The sequence below is a fragment of the Drosophila pseudoobscura genome, chromosome X (assembly GCF_009870125.1).
Source record: "Drosophila pseudoobscura strain MV-25-SWS-2005 chromosome X, UCI_Dpse_MV25, whole genome shotgun sequence".
Taxonomy (NCBI): domain Eukaryota; kingdom Metazoa; phylum Arthropoda; class Insecta; order Diptera; family Drosophilidae; genus Drosophila; species Drosophila pseudoobscura.
The window spans coordinates 5,979,861-6,005,574 of record NC_046683.1 but is presented as its reverse complement, the minus strand read 5'-3'; the positions used below and the strand labels follow the sequence as shown (position 1 = coordinate 6,005,574).

General features: G+C 44.7%; 3 protein-coding genes across 12 annotated transcripts in view; 2 read left to right on the top strand and 1 right to left on the bottom strand.

The window, feature by feature from the left end:
• The first annotated feature begins 1,294 nt into the window (after positions 1 to 1,294).
• acj6 (abnormal chemosensory protein 6) overlaps positions 1,295 to 25,714 on the top strand; it is a 31,850-nt gene continuing 7,430 nt past the window's right edge. For 4 of the 8 annotated variants that reach the window (XM_033381941.1, XM_002134442.3, XM_033381940.1 and 1 more), the window contains exons 1-3: positions 1,295 to 2,654; positions 10,148 to 10,204; positions 10,716 to 10,892. In XM_033381941.1, coding sequence (XP_033237832.1) covers positions 2,529 to 2,654; positions 10,148 to 10,204; positions 10,716 to 10,892 — 360 coding nt within the window. In that variant the 5' untranslated portion in view covers positions 1,295 to 2,528. The remainder of the gene's footprint in view (positions 2,655 to 10,147; positions 10,205 to 10,715; positions 10,893 to 25,714) is intronic. The other 4 variants (XM_033381944.1, XM_033381943.1, XM_033381942.1 and 1 more) reach the window with 2 other exon arrangements.
• LOC6901812 (uncharacterized) lies at positions 13,049 to 13,877 on the bottom strand. Of its 3 annotated transcripts, none has more exons than XM_015186658.2 (2): positions 13,779 to 13,877; positions 13,049 to 13,719 (listed from the first exon to the last, which is right to left on the bottom strand). In XM_015186658.2, exon 2 carries the CDS (start codon positions 13,680 to 13,682, stop codon positions 13,098 to 13,100), a length of 585 nt encoding a protein of 194 aa, XP_015042144.2. In that variant the 5' UTR covers positions 13,683 to 13,719; positions 13,779 to 13,877; the 3' UTR covers positions 13,049 to 13,097. The 3 variants fall into 3 exon arrangements, with proteins under 3 accessions (XP_015042144.2, XP_015042146.2, XP_015042145.2); XM_015186660.2 differs by having other exon boundaries at positions 13,049 to 13,724; positions 13,779 to 13,874; XM_015186659.2 differs by having other exon boundaries at positions 13,049 to 13,703; positions 13,779 to 13,798.
• Pp1-13C (Protein phosphatase 1 at 13C) lies at positions 22,914 to 24,555 on the top strand. Its single transcript, XM_002134443.3, has one exon. The coding sequence runs from the start codon at positions 23,401 to 23,403 to the stop codon at positions 24,427 to 24,429; it is 1,029 nt and encodes a 342-aa protein (XP_002134479.1). The 5' UTR covers positions 22,914 to 23,400; the 3' UTR covers positions 24,430 to 24,555.

Sequence of the window (25,714 nt, the reverse complement as noted above, 5' to 3'; positions counted from 1 at the left end):
GGAAACGCTTCCATCTGGGCGTTATACACATCCACTTTCACCCAAATCTAATATATGTACCAGCTAGGCTAAAGACCAAAGAAATATTCTATGAATATCTTTCCATCCATCTTTAAAGCAATAGATTGAAACTGGTCAAAGTGTGATGGGTTCTCGAAGAACCTGGAAGTCGTCACTTTTAACCAAAAGTATACCTGCTGACCAAAACGCACACTGAAAAATACTTGTATAATATTGTGAAGATCAGTGATTCTCCAGCACATCCATTGCGTATAAAGTACGTTTATTAAATTGATTGAAACGGGAAAAGTATGGTAGATTGGTGTATGTAGGATAGGTGTGCAATATGAATCTGTAAATGCTAAGATGATCTTAATGATTCTGGGGTTTGATTAAGGAGGAACTTACTCTACGAGGGACCCTGTTTGGTTGGTTCCGGTTCGGTGCAGTCATTGGATAACACCCTTTAAGAGATTTTGTATTTTGCATGCTTTTAACAGTTACAATACACTGCAACAACTAGGCCTCATCCATTCCACTTCAAACTGACACAACTCCTCCTGCCCCCATTCGACCCCACCCTCGGCAGCTGGCAGTACCTGCAAAATATCCCTGACGCAAGACCCCACCTTCTCCCACCTTGTATTCCCGCCCACTCGCACACCCACATCGACATGTACGCCCATTTTTGTTTTGGCATTGTTGGCCGTGTTGCCGTTTTGTGCCTTTTGTTTGAGCTGTGCTGCCCCTCTCCTCTCCCCTTCCCCCTAGCACCCTGCCCCTCGCAGCACCTCGCTGCCTCGTTGCCTGTCCAAAAAATAAAGCAAAAATAAAGGTAAAATAAAAATACAAAAAAAATTGTGCCATATGCCGGACGCGGGGCATTGCGATGCTCACTCGCTCGCTCGCTCTCAGGAAGCGGCAGGGCCGTGGACGAGCGGAGGAGGGGAGGGGTGCTTCTGCGGGGTGGTTGGGTCCGGATTTGGGCCTGGAACTGGAACTGGGCCTCCTGCTGCTCCCCGTGGCCCAGTGCGCAGTCGCCTGGCCGCATTCTGATGTCGCCACACTGGTATTGGCTTCGTCAAGTTTGCCGCGGCCGCCAGGTAGAGACAAAACGGCTCTGTCCAATTCCAGCTGAACGAAACTGCCGGCGTCGCTGCCAGCACAGCGACAGCGACCAATCGGAGCCGAGTGGCTGGCATTACATAAAGGACGTGGCTGCCATTTTGCAGGGGTGGATGGCGTGGGCCACGCCCACGCTGATAAATAATGAAAACATGTCGTCCGCCCCATTGAAAATAAACTCCGAAGTTAGCGAAACTCATCATAGAATTCTTTATCACAACACCACGCGCGCTTGTCTAGTTGTGAAATCTGTTCGCTTGCGTTTAGTTTCGACCAAAGTTGAATGCGTTGAATGCGCTGAGTGCGGGCGGTAGCGGCAACGAGAAAACGAGACAAACAGCGACAACAAAAGGATATACCCGATATACACCCGGCCAGGATACATTAAGCGCGACACGAAAAACGCATCCATCGAACAGCTGAGCGCTGAGCGCTGAGCCCAAGATCCAAGAGCTCACCTGAGCGACGGCTTTACACAATCCTCAGACCGACACAGACCGACCGACAGACACATACAGAGACATACCCATAGACTGGAACAAGCGGAAGCGGAAGACAGCTTTTGAGAACGGTACGGTACGAAAGAAGAAGCTCCGCTTGGCTCTGGGGCCCAGAGCTTGGCTTGGGCTTACGTACTCTGCGACCGCAGAGAAAGGAGGACGAAACGCTCCCACAGCTAAACGTGAAGAAACGCAACGCAACGCAACGCAACGTAAGGCAACGATAAGCGTCAAACGTGAAACGTCAAACGGCAAACGTCAAACGTGAAACGGTAAACAGTTCCCCACATGTGTGTGTGACGTCCACTCGTAGACCGTTCAACCGCTTAACCGATTCGATTCGATTCACCCTTGCACCCGCTGGCTGTCCTGGCTGTCCTGGCGGCGGTAATCCAATTACAGTTCCGTGAAGACCCACAAACAAATTCCGAACCGAACCGCTAACTGAATTTACCGTTGCGCGTGTTGTTGGCACCGACGGCACACGTGTGTGTCCTACCCGTGGGTCCTCCAGCGACAACGGAACGACGCATTGTATGCAACATTTTTGTTTTTGTGCTTTTTTCTCAGTTTCAATCCGCGTCACACTAAAGCAGAGAAACTACCGCCCAAAGATAAAAGCCAACGAAAGCTAAACGAAATTCTCGAGTGCAGTGCTGAATCTAGAATCCAGATAATCGAAAAATAATAAGAATAAGTATAAGAAAAATAATCAAATTATAAAGAGAAAAGCGAGCGCCGAGAGAGGGAGCGCGTTGAGAGATTAAGTGCATTTGAAATAGTTGATCCTGCATGCAGGACACGCGTTAAAATCGTCCAAGTAAGTGCTTCAAGATTTACTCGCCAACAACATTCGACGCCTCAAGGGCGTTCAAGCTGGAGGAGGATTTCGTCGGCGGCTGCATGACAATGTCGATGTACTCGACAACGGATAAAATGAAAATGTCAGCGCCCAGTTGTTTTCCAGGACGCTACAGTCCCTCCTATCGAAGTTCGGAGCAAATGCGGCGCTGCATGCCAAATCCATCTGTAAGTATAGCCATAGCCACCGCCACCGCCACAAGCCCCCATCATTACTATATACGGAGAAGCTTCCCACGATGATCAGAACGTTTCGATATTTCGATAGAGTTAAAGACAAACCTGCTAACTATTGATAAGAGGACAAATCTGATTATGATATTCTGAAGGCATTATAACAGATCAATGTCTTTTTATTTTATTTATTATCCATTGATGAGTGAATTTGATCAATCCATACTGGTCTGAGCCTTTTAATACAAGTTGAAATACATGTGTTACATATGTTTTGATGTATGTACGTATGTATCTAAACTTTGACCCGGTCCATTTTCTTATTAGATTTGCATACCTAACTAATTTTCTAAAACCCATCAGTAAGTCTTTCACACCTTAGTCCAAATATATATACTTGGAATAGCTATTTGCCCCACATTCGTTTTGGTTTCAGATTCTTCTTACGAAGTGGTGCTTCTATGCCGAGACCAACTAGGGATCTTGTCCAAATTCATCCAAACCACCGGATGGGACTGCCCTTAAATCCCAATAAGTTGCTGACCACGGTTTAGGCAGTGAGAAGGGTCACACGAATAAGAATAGGAATAGGAATAGTGGGAGGTTCGTCCCTCTCTACAGCTACCGCCTTACCCTAACCTAAACTGCTCTTATGTGATAAATTCTAAGCGAATATAAATAATCTTATCCGATTCAAGGTCAGTTCCAGGAAACTTTGGGAATTTCCAATTGAAGGTAGCATTCTAAACCCAATAGGAGCCCCATTGAGTACAACTTGAATCTGACAAGAATGCATTCGTATATAAGATCACTCTAAAAAGACTTAGCAGCGTTAAAGCTAAATCTATCCAGGGTGCAATAAGAAGCTAAACTAAACCAATTCTGAATCCACTCAAATGCTGAATTAGGACCATTTTTAATATGAAATGTAGCATTGACGCATTAATGAATATCAAAACTGAAGGGAGTCTATGCCTTTGTTTAGTTAGGAATTCAAACTAGAACTCTTATTAAAGTATGCTTTCGTTAGTCTACGAGTTTTATTAATCCTGTTGATCTGTTGTCATTGCTTTAATTCTCTGAAATTTGGCTATGTCTTTGGATAGCTCTTTAAGGGCAATATAAATCTTGCCCAAACAGCTTTCTATCCAAGAGAAAGGCACTGAGTACATTTACATTTTCTATCCGTTACTGGGTCCTCTCTTAAATAATTTTATTGATTAGCTAATTGATTTTGAGCCCCTAAGAGTTGCCACATTTCTCCAGACTCTAAAAAACGCATACATCCTGTGGGAGTATTATCTTCGATGGTTTAAGCTTTAAAGTCTTTCTACGGAATGATGTCGTAGGCCGCTGTTTTAATGTACGTAGCTACTGAAATATCAGAATATTAACTTTCTTGATTCCTAATTGAAAACCGTATTACCTACATGCGAGTACAATATCATTGTCCTCCTGCTTGAATGCACTAAAAACGAATAATAATAATTGGGAGGATTTGGCAGACGTCTCGCAGTTCCTCTGACTTTCTGAATCTTTTATGAGGCTTGAGTTAAAAATTGAATAGGAACACGGGCAGACATTAAATGGTTATTACTGACAGTACTCAGACAGGTTTATTGATGCCAGTCTGGTCACTGACATCAGGAAGCAACACGGCATGGAACGAAGCGGAAACGGCGAGCGACACAATATTGTAAGTGACGTGAACTTCACTCGCATTTTCCATTTTCCATTTTCACTTTACCACGACTACCGATCCCAGCGACAAGGCAACGTTTGTCTTAATTATTCCATAAGAGTCGCAAAAGTTACCGACTTCCCAGCGGCCTCAGCCCCAGTCTGAGCCTAGCCTAGATTTATTGGGCTTACGCGGCCCACAAATGGCGCTAACTGGTGGCTGGAACCTTGAAAAGCGTTTTGTAATTCATTTTCATTAATTATTTATCTACTATTGTGCACGCTGACCAAAGAGACAAAATAAAAAAAATGTTTAAGCACAGAGGGTAAACAAAAAATAGAAAATGTTGCGCCCGGATTCACCGAAGCGGGGCATACACTGGATGGTTAATGGGATACTCACATATTTATTTATGTATATATAGCTAGGCAATACCGGGAGCTAATTTCCTCTCTTCTTTCATGTTAAAGGAATTTAAGAAAACTTTTCAGAGGAACAGGTACCTTTAAAGGGATCAGCCCTAAGATCTGTAGTTGAAAATAATTCTTGAAAATATTGTATTCCGAGTTCATGAAAGAATATTGAATGTTTTCCGGGTTATCAAAGATAGTTCCTCTTCTTCAATTCTTTAATTTTAAAAGAGTTTTAGGACACCTTCTAGAATAACCCGATAGTTTGCGTGGAACATACCAATTGAAATTTTAACCTTATACTCTTCTATTCTATTCTCTTCTTCTATGGTTGTCTTGCCATCTAGAGTATGTATTTCTGATTCTGAGCGCCATTCAGGCTACATTTTCAATCAGATTTGATAAAAAAACTCAGAAATTGTTTAGGGCTACTCATCATACCCCTTTCCCTTTTCAAGTTTCAAAATGTGCATAAACAAATGAGCTAAGGGAATGCAAAGAAAAGAAAAAAGTGAAAATGTTAAGGAGGGTTGGGCAGAAAGGTGGCAGACATTATAAATGGGGAAATTGCCGAGACCCCAAAGAGGAAGACCAGGGAAAAGTTGATTGCTTGGCATGAACAGGTGACTGGCAATGCAGGGGGGGATATCTTTCAACCCCCCCTACTCCAGTCACCCCTTGTACCCCTGTATCCCCTGGCCTTCTTCCCATATTAATCTGACAGAGAAGCACTTTAAACAGGGAGTATAAAAAAAAGAGGAAACGAGTGAGCAGCAGGAGAGGAAATCACTTCAAGTGTATTTGTCTTTAAGAGGCAACAACTACATTTGCTTATCGGATTTACTTGCCCAACTTCCCCCCGCCTTGTGCTGCTCTTTTTTTGACCTCTTCAGAGCCGAGCCGCACCGCACCGCACCACACCCCGCCCAGCTCAGCCCCGGCTGATTACAGTTAGCCACTTTTCGGCTTTTTGGAAGCTGGCAGCGGACCGAGGCGAATGATCAAAGCGGCGGATTTATAGGATTTATATGCTACCCTTGGCTACCGCTGTGGCAGCGCATTAGGCCTGAAAGTGGAATCAAGGCGAGCAGGCGAGCAAGCAAGCAACAAAGAGTCCTCCTCTTTGGCAGGACAGTGGGACAGACGCGCTTTTTAGCTGGTTACAAAAACACTTAACGCCTTGCAGTCCATTAAATGGAAATTTGTCGCCGATCCGATCCCTTGGACAGACAACAGAGTCAGACAACAGACAGCGTCAGCGGCAGCAGGTGGCGGGTTCTGCTTGGAGTGGGACTGGGACTGGGAGTGGAACTGGGATTTGGTTGAGCTGTTCTCTGGGGTGACGCTGAGACTGTGACTCAAGCTGAGGCCGAGGGTGCTGCGGATGAGGATGAGAGCGGGTATATGGAAGAGGATGAGGTCGAGGGCCCTGACTGGTGCCCGTTGTCAGATGACAGACGGCGTCCGCCTCTTGAATTGTTTGCCGGCAGCGTTAAATGGACAGCGGCGGCGTTAATTTGATTTAAATATTCATAAACTGCATTTAATGGCCGCGACAAATGTGCTTGAAATTAAAACGAAACCAGTGTAAAACAATTGTCAAATTATTGGCAAATCAACAGCAAACCTACCCTATCAGGTAGATTCCTTCTATGTCAGCTACATATATGATTTGTCATTTTGCTTACGGACTGAGCAGGGCTTTGTCCGATTTTGAATAAACTTCTCGGATTTCTACTATGTATACTTTTGGCAGCAAAAGATGATTATCATTTTCGATTTCTGCTGCTGACAGATTAAAGAGGAGCCATAACGGGCAAGGACGAAATATATCTTAGTGAACCAAAAGCAATTATCTTATTGATATAAATATGCATATTATGAAATTTATGGATTATGGATTGGCAAAGTATTAGTCTGCACCAAGGGTATTAGTGCATGATACTAAATTCAGTCGAAAGTAATCAGAAAGTAACAAAAGCTAAAGGCATAGGACAAAATACTAAACATAAATGTTCATTTAAATAACATTGACCTGTTGGAAAATACAAAAAACTCCTTAAGAAGCCGATCTCTTTCAATTGTAATTATTGCTTTTTTCATAATAATTAAAAAATAAATAATAAATATAAATTACAAGGATAGATTTACTTTTGAGGATTTTACAGGCGTTTAGCCAGAAAAGTGATGAGTATTTAAAATCCATTAAAACTTTAATATCTGTAACATTGACATTCTCTGACTCACAAATGTTACGCATTTCTACGTTTCCAAGGAAAAAAATCGTATTGCTAAAGAACATACTCTACCCCAGTACATTTATAGGATATTTCTGATATTAGTTTTTACACTCCGCCCATTTTTTTTAATATGAATTATCAAAACTGAAAATTCCTTCAGCCAGGCCTAAATTTTCCACCACTGCAAGTATCCCCGAAGAACAGAAGTAAAGCTCCCAAGTCTTAAAGTGATCTTTCATAGAATTTTCAAAGTTATTGTTATGATATTTATTATTCCACATATAAGATAAGATTCGTTCTTGTCATGATAATAAGTGATAAAAGACTTATAACAAAATATATTTTTGACAACACAAATGGAAAAAAAGTTTGGGACCGTTTAAGTACATGAATGGGTAATGCCTTCAGGTCGCATTGTGCTGTGCATTCCATTCATCACATTCCACCTTCAATAGTATACCTCAGCCCATCCACTTCATTATATTTCATATCATACCTTTAGGGATATCCTGCAACAGTTTCCCCGTTCCATTGCGCACAAATAAAACACTTTAAAGCGTTACAATTCATTTGATTTCAGTTTCAATGTTAAATTCATTCGGTTGCTGGCATTGCTCCAGTGTTGGGAAGTGTGTGTTTGGCAGCGTAAATCGATAAAATTAAACATGCAGCAATGCGTATCTATTTACACACATCATAAATATTAAATGCCAGCAAAGATACACAAAAAAAAATCAAATAATACACATAATATAAACAAAAACCCACTGCCACAAAGAGAGAGGGAGAGAAAAGCCGGTTCTCACGTGTTTGCCTCACGAGAAAGAGATGGCAAAAAAAAAAACAGTTCACTTGATTAATTTTTCACACTAATAAAGAATTTATGTGCAAGTGTCAACCTGCACTGCGGGCTACACACCGCCCTCTGTCCCCTGCTCCCTGCTCCCTGCCCCACCAGTCACCTTCTCACCTCTCACTCACTCACTCTCTCTCTCTCTCTATGTCTCTCTTTCTCTACATTTGTTTGTGTGTTCGTGTGTGCTTGTATGCGTTTGTGATGTCGGAGAGCAGGTCAAGACAGAGCCTAGGCTCCGGCATGTCCTAGGTCGTGGCTAGAGCGAAACAGACGGAGAGATAGAGGTAGGAGAGGGTATTGGGGTGCGAGCCGGTGTTGCATAATTTGATGAATGACTGCGCATATTAATTCATAAATTAATTTACTGTTATAATTTATTACAAACTGTTGCCAGACAAACAGGGACAGAGAGAGGCACAGAGCACAGATAGAGTATTTTGCTTCTTTTATACTGAAAGCTCTCCTAGGCGGTATGTTGCCTTGAATGGGGAAATATATCAATCCTGAAACGGTATCCATATCTTTCGGTGGTATTTCAGTGATGGAACGTAACTGGCTATTAAACAAAACATATATTTAAAGGATTATTTTCGAATATTCTTTATCTTAGACCAAAGAAAGATGGATCTGTCGGATTTATAATAAGTATTCTGCATCGCACAACAAAATTCCGAAATCTTATTTAACACATGGTTACCATCGGATCCTTTCTATAGCCAGAATAGTTGGAATATGTCTCCAGCTAGGCTGACTTTATCATCTCTGGATAGCGCCCTGTGGACTCATGTAGGGTTTTAATAAATATACCTTTTTTCAATATTGTGATCGGTTTTTGTTTTGTTTTCTCAGATATGAACTTATTTTGTATCTGAAAGATCTCTTCAACCGACACTTCTCTCTTTGGTGACAAAATGGAACTATATTCGTAAGTCAGAGATTTTCCTCATGCTGAACCATGGTAGCTTTCACACTATTTGAGGGATAAGAAAACTTTAATATGGACTAAAAGCCTCCTCCTATTTTCGAAGACCCTGAAATGGATGCACGCATAAACGTAAACTGTCTCAAAGCCTCCCCGTTCGCTCCATGTAAAAAGGGGTTCGGACCGGGCCAACAGACTGTCGCTGTCACATTATTTGCACAACGCCCACAAGCTGCCATGGCCACACCGACCGAGTTTATGCGACAATGCGGTCTCACTGGCTCGGCCATGGTCGTCTTCGTCCTCTGTTGATGGAAGGGAATGGAATGGGTTGAGTATGAGGCCAAGACATCATTAAGAATGCACAACATTTTGATTTCTACAATGGCCGTCGTTTGCCTATTGCGGTTCTGCTTTGGCCAGAAAGAGACTGGGATATGCATAGATAGAGAAAGAGACAAAGACAGAGGATATGATGAAGCCTGGCTAATGGCTATGGCCCCATCGAATTACGCCTTTCGGCTCGAAATGTGCGGCAAACGTGAGCGATGCCTTTTTGGCCATGTGGGCTCTGTCTCCTGGGCACCCGTCAACCGTCACCCTTCGCTCCCCGTCGAAAGCAGCTCCCCCCACACCGTTCACCTCTCACCCCCACATCCGGGGCTACTGTGGACCCCGTGCCTCTGTAACTGTAACGGGTACTACGAGTACGTCTTTCGTTTTCGTCGTGCGGCGTTTTGAAGTTTTGTGCGCATCTAAATAATTGATTAACTGAAAAATTCGTGCGAGTTTCGTATACACAAGAAGTTTGTACACACACCAATGCATATATATATATATATGTATATGTACTGAGACATGTATATATATCTAAACATATATATTCGTATGTATAAAATCGATATGACTGGAATAATAAAGACGCCGACGGCGACGAAATGAAGATGAACAAGAAGGTTTTTGTACCAAAACAAGCACCAAAAACTTTTGATATTATTTATTTAGAAACCAGCCAACGGTTCGAGTTCGGTCCAGCCGGGCAGCGGGGAGGGAGAGAGTTTTTGGGGGAGCTGTGCGGGGTACTGAAAATCAATAAGACCAAAAACTGGTTAAATCCTTAAAAACGCGACAGGTTGTGTGCGAATGTGGCCACACTTTAAGGCCAGTTGGCTTAAGAAGAAATGATTAATCCGTTGGATTGATTGATCGCGGAGGCAACCTGTAGGACTCGAAACCATATTGAGAACTTTGTGAATCTTGTGAATACTTGTGCATACAATTGTGCATTGCTGTACCCATCGATAGCTATCAATCGATCATCGATCAATCCGTCTACCAATCTATACACATACTATCGATGTTTGTCTCGTCTTTTCAGAGTCGTTTATTAGAAGATGCTTCCCTATTATGCAATTCGTGGTCAGCACGTCAGAACGTAAGTTACAACCACAACAAATACCAAATACAACCAAAAACTTAATCAAAAAATCAAAAAAAACCATTCGTATATAGAAACATTATTAAAATGAGAAACCAGCTTTGATTGCTTTTCCTTTCCCAAATCCTATTTTTGATACTATTTGATGTCTCGTATTCACGTTCGTCCTCTCCCATTTGATATCGCCGACTCCGATCTAGTTATGTACTTATTTACCTATGTATGTACATATATCTTCTTTACATATAAATATATATATACGTGCATATGTATGTTATCTACTATTTGTATGTATATCTTATGTCGAACAATGCCTTTCGTTTTGAATTCGGGTGATTTATTCTCAGTATTGTTTTGATGTGTTCTTGCCTGGACCTAGATGTACTTAGTCTGTGTAATAATCATAGAATAGACCTTTAGTTCGATTTCATTTAATCGCATTGCACTAATCGCTCGGCTCCTGCCGCTCCTTTTCTCTCTTTCTCTCCCTCTCTCTCTCTCTGCACAGGGTGATATCTTCGCGGGCATCAACGATGGCATTCTCAGCAGAGCGGAGGCCCTGGCCGCCGTCGATATCCAGAAACACCAAGCCCAGCATGTACATAGCCAAATGCCCTCCCAAATCAAGCACGATGTGATGTACCATCACCACACAATGAGTGGGCCCCCGCAACGTCCATTACAGGTGAGTCCCCTGACATGATTATACTTCTAGAGCCAACAATTTGTAGGCCGCCAGAAAGAGTTCTTGTCCCTTGTAATTATTACCATCCCTCTTCCTAAATATGCATTGCATGAGTGGAGTATTGCAGCAATTAATATACATCGATACTTTTCATATGATATCTCCATATGTAGGTCAGCTCCAGGGGAGAATTACGATCAAAGAATGTTTTTAAGAACCACAGTTCTTGGGATTACTCGTTTGACTACCAGTTTCAGAAATACCCATAGTTCAAATGTGTTTTTGGGCATATAAATCATGAACACAATAAATTCATTAGGGGGACAGACAGAGGGATAGACTTATGTGTAGTAGTATTAGTCTTTGGTTTAATTATCCAAATTAGCAGACCTTATCATACTGTGGGGGGGTTCTGTTAACAGCACCCTTCGTTACCCCATGCGGCCACCACCGAAAAACCTCAGCTTTCTGGCTCTGTTGCTGTTTGTCCATTTTGCTACTATACGAAGTAACTAAAGAGCCAAATCCTGTCCGGAAGTTGGACTCTAATGGCTGGCTGCACTCACCTTGCTCCTGGCTCCTGACTCCCTGTGCGGCTTAGCCATTGTATGAGTATGTGCATATCTGTGTGCGTGTGTATCGGATATGGGATATTAGCCAATTTCTAGAAGGCTGGAAATTATGAAAGTCATTCCATGATGACGAACTACGTTTGGGGGGGAGTATAGGAGATATTTATTGGTGGCGGAGGCGGAGGCGGAGGAGGTGGAGGCCGATTGTCGCATTGGGACAGTCGAGAACTTCAATTTCCGTTTTCAGCGGTCACACGCATGTCGACCTATAGATACATACACACACACACAGATAGAGATACATATGCGATTGTACGAGTATGTGTGTGCGGTTAATTTGAAATGTTTCTTTAATAAAATTAAAATTGTGACGTGTAAGCCTTCTGGGAACGTGCCACGTGACGGTCGTTTGCCAGGTAAGCACATCATGATTCGTGTCGTTAATTGTATTGTACTTCAACTCGAGGCGGGCTACGTGGTCTGGTCCTGGGCGTTCCGAAAGTTCCCGTACGGATGGATGGACGGATAGATGGATGGATGGTGGTGGCTAGGTGCTACGGGAGGGTGAGAGACAGTGGCAGAGAACAGTGGCACAAGTGGAATTATGTCTGTGTCGCTGTGCCGGTGGTTGGTGCTCTATTAGAAGTTGATTGTAATCAAATTACACAAGCAACCTGTTTCCCATTTGGACTCCCCGTTGAGGTCTCTAGCTTCACGAGTAGTTCTTGTGTTCTGTGCCCCATGTTGTTGCAGTTGCCACTTGTTTTCGGCACAATCGAGCATGACGAAAGGGCGCACTGTCCACGCGCCATTGCCGCCGGTGGTTGGTTGTGGATGTGGTTCCATACTCCCAACTCCCAACTCCCAACTCCCGACTCCCCCCAAAGGCACACAACCCATAACCATTCCCAATTGCCAGCGCGTGCAGCGTGGCCGACTCGTGCAGTCCTTAATTTTCGGCAAACACTCTTCAGGCAACGCATTCGAGACCTGAGCTGAGTTGCTATTCGATTTCGATGTCGAGGCCTCAGGTGCCGCCAGCAAATGCCACTCAATCACCCACGCCCAAAGATGAACCCAAACTGAAACCGAAACCGTATCCACACCCCCGCCCCTCCCAGACATCTCTTGGTTAGACCCCCCGATTCGATCTCTGGATGCAGACAAATTATTAACAAATTAGTTTTCTTCTCTGGGATCCAGTTTACTTGGAATCTGTCGTCTTGGAAGATCCAGGTCATGCATTGAAAACTATTCATCCCATCCCCTATGACTGCCTCCCCCGAATTGCAAAACAATGACTCAACAGGAATACCATAAGTCATATACTATAAGCCACAAAGGGAACTAATCAAAGAGCCTAAAACGAACTGGGCTCGAATCGGGACACCAGGCCGACCACAAACGCCGCGATGGGAGACCTCGCACATTGCGCCAACCGCTGAAAAGGCTGACAGTGGCCTCCGCCTCCGTAGCACACGTTCAAATCTCACATCAAATATTGACACCGAAGAGGAGGGCCTGGGAATGACCTGGCAGAGCACACCTGGATGCATATACTTTGACAAAAATCAAACTACGAGCTGGCCGAAAAAGTTCAAATTTAATTAAAAATAAACAAAGTAAACTGCGCCTAGAAGGTAAAATAGGCCGGCGACACCGACGACGGGGCTGTATCAGCATCGTCTTGATTAGAATCCCCTTGTCCGGCGCTCCCTTGACCAGCATCCCCTTGGTAGACAAAGAATTGATCGGCATCCCATTGGTAATAACCTTGATCAGCATTGACTCGATTCGAATTTTCTTTATTCTCGTCATCTTGTGGCTCAGTATTGTCTTGATCGCCATTGCCTTGATCGATTTCGCCTTGATTACCGTCGCGTTGATCACCGGCTGCTTGATTATCAGCTGCCTCCTCGTTGGACCTCATTTGGATCTGCTTTATTTGCTCAGAAATGGAGCATAGCTCCGCAAGTATCTTCTCGGACTGCAAACCGATGGACGCATACTGACAGTCGCGCTCCTCGGAGCGCTGCTTCCACTTCTCGACCAATTCTTCAACCGATGTATCATTATAATCCAAAGGTTCCTCTTGGCCGAGCTCGTCGCCTAGTTCCACTACTTTCATCGAGTCCTGGTCAGGCTCCTCCTTCTGGTCCAAGGTGTCAACCTGTGGGCAGGACTGCGAGCCTTCATCCTGGTTGGGAACTGGGGACATATTCGTCTCGTGCCAAAAGTACTTTTAATTTAAACAACTGCTCTATTGGGTTTTTTTTGCTTTTTTAAACTATATAGAGAATATTTTTATACTTACATATTTTTTATCCTCAGACGAGTAGTTGTATTCGTTTCGGCAGTAAAAACTGTTGTGATATGATTCTGGTTCAGATTTCTCTTGACAACTAAATCGGAAAAATTGATTGAAATCAGGGCCTACCAGCAACACCCAAAATAGGAATTCATAATATAATACATAATGCTCGACACGCACAAGTGTCTCGATATTAAGACACCCAGTACTCAGATCTAAAGCATGGCTATACAGACTCGACTTTTGATTCTGATCAAGAATTTACTTTATGGGGTTGACCAGACTTTCCTTAATTCCAACAATCGCGGGAACGTTGTGCCAAAAGCAAAGAAACCCATACTAAGCCAAACGAATTTACTTTCTGCCTTGATCGCCCTTGGGACTCACATCTTTGTCGATCTTCTTGGTCTGACGATCTCTCGCAAGGTGCTCTGTGGCCCCTACAAGTCCGTATTTGAACTGCCATACCTTTTGGCTGTCACTGAGTCATCGGTTTCAGGTTGGAGGCCCCTTCTAAGAAGTCTTTGCCTGGCAAGAAGGCCACTGGTTCCCTTCCTATGATACGTTTGTTAGACGGTATTAATATCCATTAGAGGAAAAAGTATGTTTATATTTAGAACAGCAGATCAGGTGAAACAGTGATTCGATTGGTCCGATTGGTTCTTATTTGAACTGGAAACCTATCTGAACCGCAGCTTCCCTCAACCCAATGTCAAGGAGTGAGCCCAGCGAAGCTCTATCCCCCACCTCTAGCCCATAGAACACCTCAAACGCACAACCCCTCTCAGGCAGAAGATTCACTCCAATGAACGGTAGGGGATGGGGGTAGCTGTCAGAAAGTCTGGTAACATGTGTCATAATCGTTATGAGAGCAGACAGAAGACCCCCAGCGTTGCAGCGCCGGTACAAACATTACAAAACTCATTAAATTAAACTAATTTACGAGGCAACAGCCCCAATCCTTCTGGTACTCCTTCTGCTTGGGCTCTGCTTTTGCTTTTGCGAGCATATGAAAAGCCAATTATGTGGAGAGGCAATCGCAATAAAAACAGACAGTGGCTCGAAGGAAGCAAAGGGTAAATAAGAGTAAATATAATGCTAATTAAAATAATCATATCCATCATAAAACTCCATCGCCCAACGCCAGGGGGTTGAGCGCTGGTTTGTTGTCAGGTTGTAAGTACATTTGTAACAATTAGAGGCAGCAGCCAAAATATCCATTATCAATTTCATCCCAACTGTGCTAAATGAGCAAAGACAACCACGGAGGAGGGGTAGGATGAGGATGATGAGCGGGGATAAGCTGGATAGTTGGTTGGCTGAGGATGAGGGTGGCAGAACTGCTGCTGGCCACTTGGCAGGCATTTATCACACAGATTTTCGGGGCTCGGCCAAGGCCGAGGACTCGGCTTGCGCTAACTTATGCTCCGATCTATGGTTGTTGCCACCCCCCCACCCATAAGTCTCCAGCCTGGCCGCAGAACCATCCCTCTCGCTAACCCCAAAAAATAATATACAACACAGTACACTTAATTCAATTTAAATTACACTTACATATTTCCGGCGAGACCGGGGACCAGCTATATCCTGCCCTGGACGGCCAGTCCGTTCCTTCCATTAGTATTTGCAACATATGGCTCGATTTCCCTCAAATCATTTTCCATGCACGCACCGCACCACACCGCACCGCCCTGCTTTTCCGTACCGCCGTACCGATCCGAATCGCCTAAGGGGATACATACAGTCCCAATCCCAGTTTCGAGTCCAGAGCGGGACTCGCGCCCGCTTGGAGGGTAACCACAAGTGGTTTATCATATTGAAATTCATTTAGTGCACCTGTTTGATTTTTCCTGTCGTTGTGCGGTCGGCATATTGTTTTGTAAATATCGTTAACTTAGGACTGCCACTCCACACGCGACTGAAATTCACTTCCTGTTCGCTTGGATTGGGTTTGCCTTTGCCCTGGCCGCTCTGCCCCAGCGGCGACAGGCGGCAACAGCAAATATTTGTCTTATGTGCACATTAGAAACAACTTACCGATAACTAGGGTGGTTCGGGGCGGGGTGTCGTCGAGTGGGTGTCGAGCCTGGGGTAGGACGCCAGGCGTAGACCCAAAAACCCCATGGATGTACTCAATGGGAGTACGGGAATGTTTCTAGGCATTCAAAAATGTGCAAGGAACCTTCAAAGACTAATTAGTGTGTTTTGAAAGACCTTCAAAGAGTGAGAAGCTTCTCAAAATTTACGCTAAAGAGCGACAGCAATAACGACTAGCAGTAAGCGTTATTTAAAAAAATAAATTGTAATTTATTGGTCTTGAAATGGTCTCCTTATTTCCCCATTTTTGGGGAATTTCTTTGATTTGATTAGACTTTTTTTTTGGAACTGATAGTAGGGCATAAAAATGAAGCCACTAGCACAAACTGCACTTAAAGTTTTCGAAGTAAAAGTGTGCAAAAACGATGAATATAGCCACACCCTCATACGCCAATACCTAAGCAATTTATGTATCGCTTGAAATGCAATAGGGTTGCAAAAAAATGTATACACTTTGTATCTTTCTTGGATAATAGAAGAATAAAAAAAGCACAGTTATTAAAAGAAATTATAGAAGACTTCTGGCCAAAAATAATCGACTCACTTGTCCTGTCCCTATTGGTTGGGCAATTCTATTTCTGAACCAATTTACTTTTTTCCATTTCCCATTGGAAAGGTCGCTTATTCAGTCATCTACTCAATTGCCTGGTTAGGGACACAGGTCCATATTGCCCGACTGATTGACATAATTAAATGTGTGACCATATTTAATGTTGGCCTAACAATAACAGAACAAAGCATAAAAAGCGGGAACCGCAATAAGCTCATCAAATATTGAAGAAATTATGATTATTAATGCATTAACTTTTTTTGGTGGCAAGGCTGGCTATCATCATCGTAATCGGAGTTGTTTCTGTTGCTGTTGCTTAGGTGAAAGTTCAACAATTCTCGTGCCATGCCCTCTCCCCTCCTCTCCTCTCCTCTCAATGAGTATCTCCCTGTCCATGTCTGTCCGTATAGTGTGTATATTTTTTGTATTTTTTCATTTCATTGTATTATTTTGACTGTGGCTCTTTGTGCAGAAAGCTTTGTGTCATCCAGTGACAATTTACTGTCCCCATTCCGGCTCCACTTTCATTTCCTTTTCTTGCCGCCGCCCGTTTCGTGTTATGTTGCTCCGCACGGCTCCGCTTCGTTCCGTTGTTTATTTCGTTTATTTCGTTCACTTATTTATTTAGTTTCCTTTTCTTCATCAATTATTTAGGCGGCTCTGTGTTTTTTACGAGTATGTGCGAGACAATCGAAGACGCAGACAGCGAGCGAGACGACGCCATGCGAGGGGCCTGCCTGGCGGCACGGGACAGCACCAAGACATGGTCATCACTCATCCGCCAGGTGGTACATGGAACATGGAGCATGAAACGTGAAACATGAAACGTGGCTGACGCCTAATAGAGCTAAACAATTACAGCCCAAGAATGGAACGATCCAACAGCAAATTGCACTTTCGCCAAGCCAATCATCCGTTGTCGCTGCAGTTCCGCTCATTCATTTTTAATATTGCACTTCGTGTAAACTGCTTCTGGCCCGTAATCGACTTACGGCTCCTACAGACCGCCCGCCAATTGATTGGCGAAATAGCAGATTACAATCGACAAGGCGCTTAGCAGAGTATAGTATAGAAGAAGTTCACTGGCCAGAAAGTTCGCCCTGGCCCTGGCCACATCTGTCCACAACTTACGCACCTGACAAATCAGCTCAGTCGGGCTGAACTCAAACTAACTGGAACCTCCTTCCTGCCGCAGAAACCCCCGGGAAGCAGCCCCAGGGAGAAGGGTTGACAGTTAACAGGTTAACCTGCTTAAAATGCACATCAACGCATCACTTGACCCACAATCCACCCCAGAACGGAGGAGTCTCTCCGACATATGTAGATGTAGATGCGGCACAGCCCAGCCCAGCCCAACCCAGCCTTACAATTATCAGTTACAACTGTGACGAAGATGAGCATTTCAGGGGAGTGTCAGGGGAGGGGTCTCGCCAAATGGCTTTTCAGCGAATATGTTATCTTTTTATACCCTTACAAAGGGTATGATGACATCACTTGCCAAGCTGGCAAGCGCACAAGAGATGAATTTCAAACAAGTAAGATGTATATATAGAAGAATATCTCGTATATTAGTTAATACGAAAGATAATCCAACACTTTCAAAACTCTTGCTTGAATCTTTGGAAACATCCTTCCATCGCTAAGATCGTATGACAATCTAAGGCTAAAGAGTTTTTGAAGTCTTTGAATGGGAATGCCTGCCCTACAAATTATGAATTTGCAAGAGTACTCACAGTACTCCGCTTCTTGTTGTTTTGCTTCCTTCTTGTTTTACAATAAGATTGTTATTTACTTACACCGAAGTGAGCATCAAATTGATCGTATTAATGGCCATAACTAGTTTATCCCGCCCCTTCTATCAGCCGGGTCTGAGGATTATACACGCAGATTTCCATTACAGAACAATGGGCAATGGGCCGTGGGCCGTGGGGTGGCATGGTAGCATCTATCAGCCAAACGGAGCATTAATGCAATTTCAATGAACCTTGAGCTACGGTCAAAACAACGGAGAGCAAATCCGGGGAAACACTCTTTTTCGATTTGCGGCTCCTGTCTGTCTGTCCTGTCCTGTCCCTTTTTCAATGTAAGAGTCCAACCCCACCTGAATCCTCGAGTGCTGTGCTGTTTGATCCGCTTGTTTTTATGCCCATGCCCGGCACACAATTTGTTTTAGCTACGAAATGAGGAGGGTTCCATCCGGGCTCTGCTCCTGCTTCTGGTGCTGGTCCTGGTCCTGCTCCTGGTCCTGCCATCCTGTGCATCTCCCACAGGAATTCCCAGGCAATATAACTGAAAGCAAAAATGAAGATAACAGTCAGCACGGCAAGTGCAAATCCACCCGTCCATTTAACAACTTGTACCACCCTCCTCCTCCTCCTCCCCGTCCTCAGCCCACTCCCACTCCCACCAGATACAAACACTCGCAGTCGCAGTCGCTGTGGCAGTGGCAGTGGCACTCGCATCGCTCTCCCCCCCTGCGGCACTCTCTGCTCAACCTATGGCTAAACCAACTAACTGCCTTTTTACTCGGCGCGTCTGTGGGCGATTGGTATGCCCCTGTTTGATGCTTGTAAAGACCACTTTACCCGCTATAATAAAAATAAATCATAATATTTTCCTCCTCTTGTTTGCGCCCCTGCCATCCTGACATCCAGACATCCTGCCTCATGCACACGCCCATTCACAGTGGTTTGATACATTTCGGATTGGCCGTAAATATGGGCTCGGAGTCATCTGTGGAGAAATAAAGGGATTTCCCTGGATGAAATTGTGCATTAAATGGGGCTTTACACAACTTTTTTCGCCCACTGTGGTCGATTGTTTTTTATTTAAATTTTTACAGAAACTACGGAACCATAGAAATTTTTGATCCTCTCACATAGTCAGTTAAAGAAGAAGCTTAAGATTATACATACATATAGTTACAGAACCAGTCGCCAAGCTCCATACAATTTCCATAAGTGCCCTCATTCAGACAATATTCCGCTGAATATTGTCTTCCATAGAGATGCACAGAACCCCTTGGCTTTCCCCTGTATTCTAGGATAATTTCATCCTCCACATGACATCTTCCACTGTACTTCGAAGGCAATATTCAATCGATCACAGACCACTGTGCCACACGGCCATGCGACGTTTACCTTTGTTTCTGCCGGTACATTTTTGGCTGCTACTGTTGCTGTGGCTGTTATCCCGGAGGTTGTAACCCCGGATAATGTACTTAATGCATCTACATATTAATGTCGCACCGCCGAAAAAAAGGGAGGAGGAAGCGAAGGTGAAGGTGAAGCTGGTGGTGGCGGGGAAGTGGAAGTCCGTGCCATCCCCGGCTCTGAATCCGAGCTGGATAGTAAGCTTGTTCGCTACTTTGTATGTAATTTCTATTACCGTGTCCCCCCCGGCCCTAGACTTTTCTCGCCCTCCCACCCGCGCTGCTTGAAATCCCCCGTGTCCTTGCTGTCCTTGTGTGTGTGTGTGTGCAGCGTGTCGTTGTACTTTTTGTTGTTTTTATTGCAGAGACTTGCGACGCACCGGATCGGAGGGTCGAGAGCCCAGCGCCGAGCCGTGTGATTGCCACTTTCCCCCATCCTCCTTCTGGCTGCACTTGTTCCACAGCCGTGTGCGTGACGTGAGACCAAGGGGAGTGGGGATGGATGGTGTGTGTGTGCTGTGTGTGTGTCTGTGTCCCGGTTATATTGATATGTCTCCCAGTAGAGCAGGCCCAAACAGCCGGTAGCACAGTTAAGCCGGGACCGCAATGTGTAAAAAATTACGAGGAACATTGAAACGAGAAAAAAAAGAAGGAAAAAAGCCCCAGAATTGAAACAGGAGCACGGGAGGACGAAGGGTGGAGATGGTTGGCGGCAGGTGGTTGCCGGAGGCGGGTAAACTCCGTAGTTTCTGGTTGTGTCCTCCTTCCTCTTCGTCCTTCCTTCTTTCGTGCCACTTCTTCTTCATTATTTTGGGCCCAGGCTTCAGTCCTGCTGACTGCCACTGGCACGCATGATGAGCCAGCAACAATATGTTGCCGTTAACCCTGAAACTTATTAGTGTGTGTGTGTGTGTGTGTGTGTGTGTTCGAGTGTGTGTGAGAGAGTGTGGAAGTTGTGGGTTGAACAACTTTATGAGCCGCCTGTCGAAGCCTTTACACTCACAGGAGTTACCAAATTATACTTCTAGTTGGAAAAACGCTTTATGAGAAGTGTATAATTCCTCAAAATGCCTCATTTGTTCAGTTATAGATGCGTCCGGCTATAGTAGGACCTATTTTTCTAGTAAGAAATTCAAGAGGTGGACAAATTTCAATGAGGTTCATCCCATCCAACTTAATGCGAATTTTTGCATTCCGATCCGATCCAAAGCAGATATATATGATATATACTGTCTTCAGTAATAAAACGAAGGTCTCTTTTATGTTTGCCATTATAATATATTTTTTATCGGCATTCCAATGCAATTCGATTATGAATATTGATGGTATTGCCCTTGATCAGTCATCAGTTCGCGATAGTTATTGCAATGAAGCGATAAAAACGCTGATGATGGATCGTTAAACTTTAAAGGATTGAAACTTGTGGCTTTCATTTATTGCAATGGCTATAAAAATTCGTACACTCAAAGGCTCCTCAACGGTCGTATATTGTTGATTTTGATAGTGCTTGGAAACGGTTCGATAGCGACCCCCATTTCGAGCAGTGTAGATGGTCCTGGGAACTCCCTTGCGGAATCTCGCTCCCCTGTACGCTCTCCCCCTTTTGATTTCTGGCCGATCAGAGCGGCTAAAGGTAAAAAGTAAAAGTAAGTAAGGCCACGACATAAACCCCTCGACACCCGTGCCTGCCCAGGAACTCACCCCGTGTCTGGCGGATATAAAAGTAAAATAAAATCTATTACGTGGCAAACCACCCCACATTTATGTGGCAATTTGTTGTTTCTCGATTGTGTCTGTGCCTGTGTGTGTGTGTGTATGTAGTAGAAAATAAGTAAAGTGTATCATTTTCCCATTTGTCGACCCCTTTTGCTGCTCCCCAGCACCACCATCCCGGCAGATCGGCAGCATACGAGTCCTTCTCGCACTTTGTCTCAATTCCCAAAACTGTCGCCCCGGCCGTTGCAATTTATGAAGATTTGTGTGTGGCCGGTGCGGCCGGGGGAAGGGATGGGAGGGTTAGAAAGAGCACTTCTGCGCCCCGCCCAAACGGTTACGGGGTTATAAGACCTCCGTCCGCATGAGAGCAGGATAGCAGGATGGCAGGATGGCAGGAGAGCAGTAGAGATGCGCCCTCGTTCCGGGCGTGCACTTGTTTTGATTTGTTTGGAATAATAACAGATGCTTACCGTTCATATTATTCATTGTTCAAATTATTAACGCTTGACAATAAAAATTGGTGTTTGAACAGCTCTTGAAATATATACTCGTACACACACACACACACAGACAATAGTTGCTCCTGTCGGCTCGACTGACTGACTGTGTGCCTTCCGCCTTCAGCATCCTTGGGACCACCGATGGACTGGGGGGAGAACGTGAACGGCTGAACAGCAAATTGCAATTTGTGCAAATATTTATGTACATTGAAAATTACTCATTTGTGTAACACCAATTAATTTCAACAAACAGCAACAGCCGAACAACAAAGGCCAAGCCATTTATAAAACTTTGTTGCTGTTGTCCTTCGGTACTCTGGTTAAACAAATCGAGGAAATGAGGTCTCCTTTGTTTCCCCAAAATAAACGATGCTGCTGCTGTTTGTTTGCGGTGCAGAAAGGAGAACACAGCGGGGCACGGCAGAGTGGAGTGGAATGGAGTGGCGTGGAGTAGAGTGGACTGGAGCTGTTCGAGGGGTGGGTCACTCACAGAGTTTGCCAAGTCTCTTGTGCAGGTGCACCACCATCCTACCGGTGCCCCAAACCCAAACGCAAGCCCCAGGCAGAACAACAGTTCAATCCATGCTCCGGATGGATGGAGGGACGGACCGTTGCCTCATTATTAGGCCACTGCATTTGATACTCCATCTTTCGAAGCCGCCCTTCCAGCCACTTGCCACTTGCCACTCGCCACTCGCCACTTCAGCTTGTTTGCGTTGCAATTTTTCAAGCGACGCTGACAAATTGCAGCTAATTACAGGCACAACTAAATGGAAGAACCCACGGCCACAGCCCAAGAGCGAGCGCGAACGGGCGATGTGTAGGGGGGCCCTCGGAGAAACACTTCAAGTTTGCCACTCAATCAGTTCTAATGAAAACAAATAGTTGGAAACAGACCCTTCCGTGGTGGGACTTGATGAAGAAGCAAAACTTTAAGTATTATTCATCAACAGTACTAATTTAGTTGGGAACTTTAGTAGATACATAGAATTGGGCAAAGAACTTCAACGTTTAATTTTGTAGATGTCCTTTTCTTGCAACAGCATCATCAATGTTGAGATTGAGATACTGGAACGATTGGAAGGGGAAACTGGTAGGAAAGGCAACCTGAAAAACACTTCAAACGTCAAATGTCAATCAACCCAAACAGTACTGCTATTCATCATCACAAATAAAGAAACACTAGTATTATAATCTCGATCCAAATTTTCTTGGCAAAATTCTAAACCACGTTCTGGCCGGTCCTGTCCACTCTACTTCCGTTGCACATCCCATACATCCGTATCCGTATCCGGATCCGCTTCCGATTCCGGTTCCGAAGAGTAACGTGAACGTCACGCGAGTGACAGGGAGAGAGAAACCAGACTAAGACGTAATCTGGACGAACGGATGACCCAGAATAGTCTACCAAAAGGATCAAGTCTACCAAGTATCTGCAGATAAATGAATTTTCATTGAAGCGGGGTTTCAAGCGATAAACGTATAAAAGTATTAGGATCAGGACGTATCAAACATCGTCACGCAGAGCGATTGAAAGAAGGAACCAAGACGGGAAAGGGAAGAAGGCTTTTGAGACTCTTAATCGGGGCTCCGATCAATTTATTTCTATCAATGGTCCGCCCAAAAGCGGCCCAGCCACAAGAGGCAGCCGCCTCCATGGCTACTCAGGCGTCTAAGCGACCGGATAGCTCCGCTAACTCTGGCGGACCCGCCAACTCCACGAAGGCCCCCATGTCCGAGGTGCTCAACCTGGACAGTATCATCTCCCGCCTGCTAGAGGTGCGCGGCTCTCGTCCCGGCAAGAACGTTCAGCTGGCGGAGGGCGAGATACGCGCCCTCTGTCTGAAGATGCGCGAGACCGTGCTGACGCAGCCCATACTCTTGGAGCTGGAGGCGCCGCTGAAGATCTGCGGCGACATCCACGGTCAGTACTATGACCTGCTGCGGCTGTTCGAGTACGGCGGCTTCCCGCCAGAGTCCAACTATCTATTCTTGGGTGACTACGTCGACCGCGGCAAGCAGTCGCTGGAGACCATTTGCCTGCTGTTGTCATACAAAATCAAGTACTCTGAAAACTTTTTTCTGCTTCGCGGTAACCACGAGTGCGCCAGCATCAACCGTATCTACGGCTTCTACGACGAGTGCAAGCGCCGGTACTCCATCAAGCTGTGGAAGACCTTCACCGACTGCTTCAACTGCCTGCCAGTGGCGGCCATAGTCGACGAGAAGATCTTCTGCTGCCACGGCGGCCTCAGTCCGGACCTCACCGCAATGGAGCAGATTCGCCGCATCCCGCGGCCCACCGACGTCCCCGACCAGGGCCTCCTCTGCGACCTGCTCTGGTCCGATCCCGACAAAGACACCGTCGGCTGGGGCGAGAACGATCGCGGGGTTAGCTTCACCTTTGGCGCGGAGGTTGTTGGCAAATTCCTCCAGAAGCACGACCTCGATCTCGTCTGCCGTGCCCACCAGGTGGTCGAGGATGGGTACGAGTTCTTTGCCAAACGCCAGCTTGTCACCCTCTTCTCGGCCCCCAACTACTGCGGCGAGTTCGACAATGCCGGCGCCATGATGTCCGTCGATGACACGCTTATGTGCTCGTTCCAGATCCTGAAGCCCGTCGAGAAGCGCAAAAAGTAGGAGCAAGGGGTTGGCGCACTTCTACATAGCACCACAGCAAAAAGATGTTCCAAATTTTAAAGTTCTACAGAGGTTGTATATGTTGATTAAAGTAAATAGATTCATATTTTGTCGGTCGTAAAAAAATACCTAATATGCTGAAGATTTTCTTGGGTATGCATTGTAGTATTAACATCATCACAGAGTGTCTCGAAAACCTTAGGACAATAGAATCTTCTTCAAATAGTATTAACTTGTAGCTATTTTTGAAACGATTTCGAATATGAAAATCGTTTGCTTGCAAATACTATTGAAAATTGTTAAAGTTGCCCTTCCTCAGCAGCTTGCTAATCCAAGAGCAACCCAATTTTCTTTGGTCCAAAATCCCCCACATGTGGGCTAAGCCACGGATATATCCTGCAACCAGATGCCGAAGGTCCTCAGACAGCGGGAAAGTATGCTACGAAAGGAGGAGAATTTTCGGTGGTATCAGTCGGTGTTTGATGACAAAAGTCAGCGCCATAATATATTAACAATGCTTAAAAATTAATGAACAACAACACAGCACACACACACACGTGCAGAGGGTGGGAGTGAGGGTGGGAGTGGAAGTGGAAGAGGGAGAGGGAGAACAGACAGACAGACAACAAACAAATACAAAACGAGCGAAAGAGGCAACAACAAATTGCGCCAAAAACGCTTTATTATGTCAAAATATGCCAAAAACAACAGGGAAAACCCCAAGAAACCGAAGGAAGGAAGAAAACTGGGTAAAAAGTGGGGAAAACAAGGAAAAAGAAAAAGAAAATCCAGTGACAACAGCAAATTACATTATATATATAATGAGGTCATTTGCGCGTAAACAATCAGAGACACCCACCAGAAGCCGTAAAGAGAGAAACGAAGAAAAGGCAGAAAGAAATGCGAGCCGAAGGATAGGGAGACGCCAGGCCATAGTCACATGTTTATCCACAAACTGGCAAATAAATAAATGATGCTCGCAGATTTGTTAATAAATTATAAAGCACAAGCGCGCACAACTCGAAGAGAAAAAATTCGGCCAAGAAAAATACCCAGCAACAATTTCTTCATTAAAGCAGGCGGCTAGACGAAACAGCGACCAGTGAATGCACTAACAAGTCTGGGTATTAACTAACTTCCTGAATGATAGGGATTATCAATCTTAATCTCATTCTTATTATCCAATGAAAATGTCTCGAAAGAATGCCATCCCTCAATCCTTGGTTTTGCAAATTTTGAAGATAGTCTCCAGTCTGAAAGTATTTCCACCACAAGCTATATCCCT

Bases quoted from the DNA above. Each gene is read 5' to 3' on its own strand.
- Pp1-13C (XM_002134443.3), top strand. From the start codon at position 23,401: ATGGTCCGCCCAAAAGCGGCCCAGCCACAAGAGGCAGCCGCCTCCATG.
- LOC6901812 (XM_015186658.2), bottom strand. From the start codon at position 13,682: ATGTCCCCAGTTCCCAACCAGGATGAAGGCTCGCAGTCCTGCCCACAG.